Raw genomic sequence first — 2,095 nt, 5'->3', positions numbered from 1 at the left:
GTATTTTCGCGCGTAAATGTAAAAATTCAAAATAAATAATGATATCACATATTTACTGTGTTCCACCACGTATTTGTTGGGAAAACAACAAATCAATCCATACGCTTCAAATAAAATTTACGACGTACCTGTGGACAAGATATACTGCCAAATTTCGTGCAGTTCTCGAAAACGATGTCGGTCCCATTTCTTCTGACAGTTGCGTGAATCTGAGGACAAAATCCGCTTGTTTTCGTCAAGCACCATTCCCCGCAACTCGCCCAACCACAATTATTAGTTGAGGCGGTATCAACGGTTTGGCACATGACCGGATCCGGATCGATTCCCGCGTGAAAGGCTCTGGGAATTAATTCCATCGGTTTCATTAATATCTTACCGGCCTGGGGTCCGACATCTGAACGACGTGACAGTATTCCGTTCTAAGGCAATTCAATAAATGTGGTTCACACGTTAAACGCCGTGCCAATTTTACTGAGCTTTCCGTTCACGCGCTGCGTCGGGTTTCGGTCACTCGACAAATATTGAGTTACATAGTATAATTGTATAAAACATGTATCTTAGTGACGATTTTATTTCACTTTCCGATTGGACTATGGTAATGCGCAGCAAAAAGATGTGGACGTAAGACAGCCAGAAATTTGATCAAGAAAGTCGTCACTTTCTGTAATACATGTGAAGTCAAAGCATATCTTTGCTTAGAATGTTTTAGTAAATTCATTAAAACTACATCATTTATTTTTTAACTTTGATACTGCCAGTTCCTGAGACCGACTTCGGCAAAACGAGAAGTTCACTGTCAGTTTCAAAGGACCGACGCCGCCTGAACGAAAAGTTCACTATCGGTCCCAAAGGACCGACGCCGCGCTTAACGTGTTAATATTACATTGATATTGACCGGGACCAGTTTACCTCCCCTATCAAGCGATCAAATGATATTTACTTGAAAAATGAACGGAATATAGAAATGCGCATAAATAATAACATCAGAAAGTAGAACACTCGGATCTTAATGATTCATAATGATTATGAAAAAACGTTCGTAATGCAAAAATTCAATTTCAACTGTTATTCGTTGTCTCGAGGATCCTGTGAGTATCCAAGATCATAGAGTTCTTAGTACTTATAAATTCTAAGTACACCGATCTATGATTACATTCATTACGCTACTATCAGATAACGAATCTTACAAATTGCAGCGACCTTCGCTAAATTGCATACATGTGACGGAGCTACTATATTACAGAGAAAAATATAAGTGACCTTTTACATTTGATAGTGGTAGAAACAAACGGAAGGTTGTTTGAAAATGAAGTCATAAATGCAGGAGACATAGATCTCTGAAAAAATTAAGGCCAACAGGACGATAATTTAATTATTATCGGCCTTGATCAATTAATCGATGCACCTTGTCGTTTACCTGTGGGACGGCATGTAGATCGCCACGCTCAGATAGACCAACGCCACGCAGCTGATGACAAAAGTGAATTGACAGAGGCAAATGATGCCACATATTCGCCAATTCTGTTCCGGTATCAGGCGACGCTTTTGCTTCCGTTCCATCGCGAGTAGCAACTAACCGGCTGACCCTGATTTTTCCTTTGATACTCTACTTCAACAATAATTTCTGTATGGATTGATCTAACATTAAGTGCCTTCTCGTCGACCGCTTGAAATCTAACGATTTCCCGGCTCACTTCGTTTCACCAATGGCAACTTTATTTGTCATCAGAGAGAATATTTCAATTAAAGATTATCGGTTTTTGCACGCGCTAATTTTCTGTAAAGTAAATACGTTCAATTAACGTAGTTTCGATGAACACAAGTGTTTAATTAAATAAAATACATCCACGGCCGTTCTAAGATATTCGGCGCCCGTGGGCTACTAAAAATAATGCGCCCTTCTTTATAGAAAAATTCACAGGATGGCTAGTGGGAGCGGGGTGACCGGCAGAGTTATACAAAAGTGTCAGAACTAGAAAAAGTGAATTTATCACCATTACGCTAAACAAAAACACAAAATTCTAAGAACACACATATTTATTACCAAACTCCAAAATATATAATATTTTCTATTTCATTTAGAACAGATTATTTG

The 2,095-nt window shown here is 38.8% G+C and overlaps 1 protein-coding gene across 2 annotated transcripts; it reads right to left on the bottom strand.

The window, feature by feature from the left end:
* Positions 1-17: 17 nt before the first annotated feature.
* LOC108626557 (uncharacterized) lies at positions 18-2,063 on the bottom strand. Of its 2 annotated transcripts, none has more exons than XM_026814927.1 (2): positions 1,418-2,063; positions 18-419 (listed from the first exon to the last, which is right to left on the bottom strand). In XM_026814927.1, exons 1-2 carry the CDS (start codon positions 1,508-1,510, stop codon positions 93-95), a joined length of 420 nt encoding a protein of 139 aa, XP_026670728.1. In that variant the 5' UTR covers positions 1,511-2,063; the 3' UTR covers positions 18-92. The 2 variants fall into 2 exon arrangements, with proteins under 2 accessions (XP_026670728.1, XP_017882773.2); XM_018027284.2 differs by having other exon boundaries at positions 18-339.
* Between the last annotated feature and the right edge of the window lie 32 nt (positions 2,064-2,095).

The sequence above is a fragment of the Ceratina calcarata genome, unplaced genomic scaffold (assembly GCF_001652005.2).
Source record: "Ceratina calcarata isolate Rehan_Ccalc_2016 unplaced genomic scaffold, ASM165200v1 scaffold4180, whole genome shotgun sequence".
In the NCBI taxonomy this organism is placed as follows: domain Eukaryota; kingdom Metazoa; phylum Arthropoda; class Insecta; order Hymenoptera; family Apidae; genus Ceratina; species Ceratina calcarata.
Note: the sequence above shows the minus strand (reverse complement) of the source record. Positions and strands in the feature narration are given on the sequence as shown.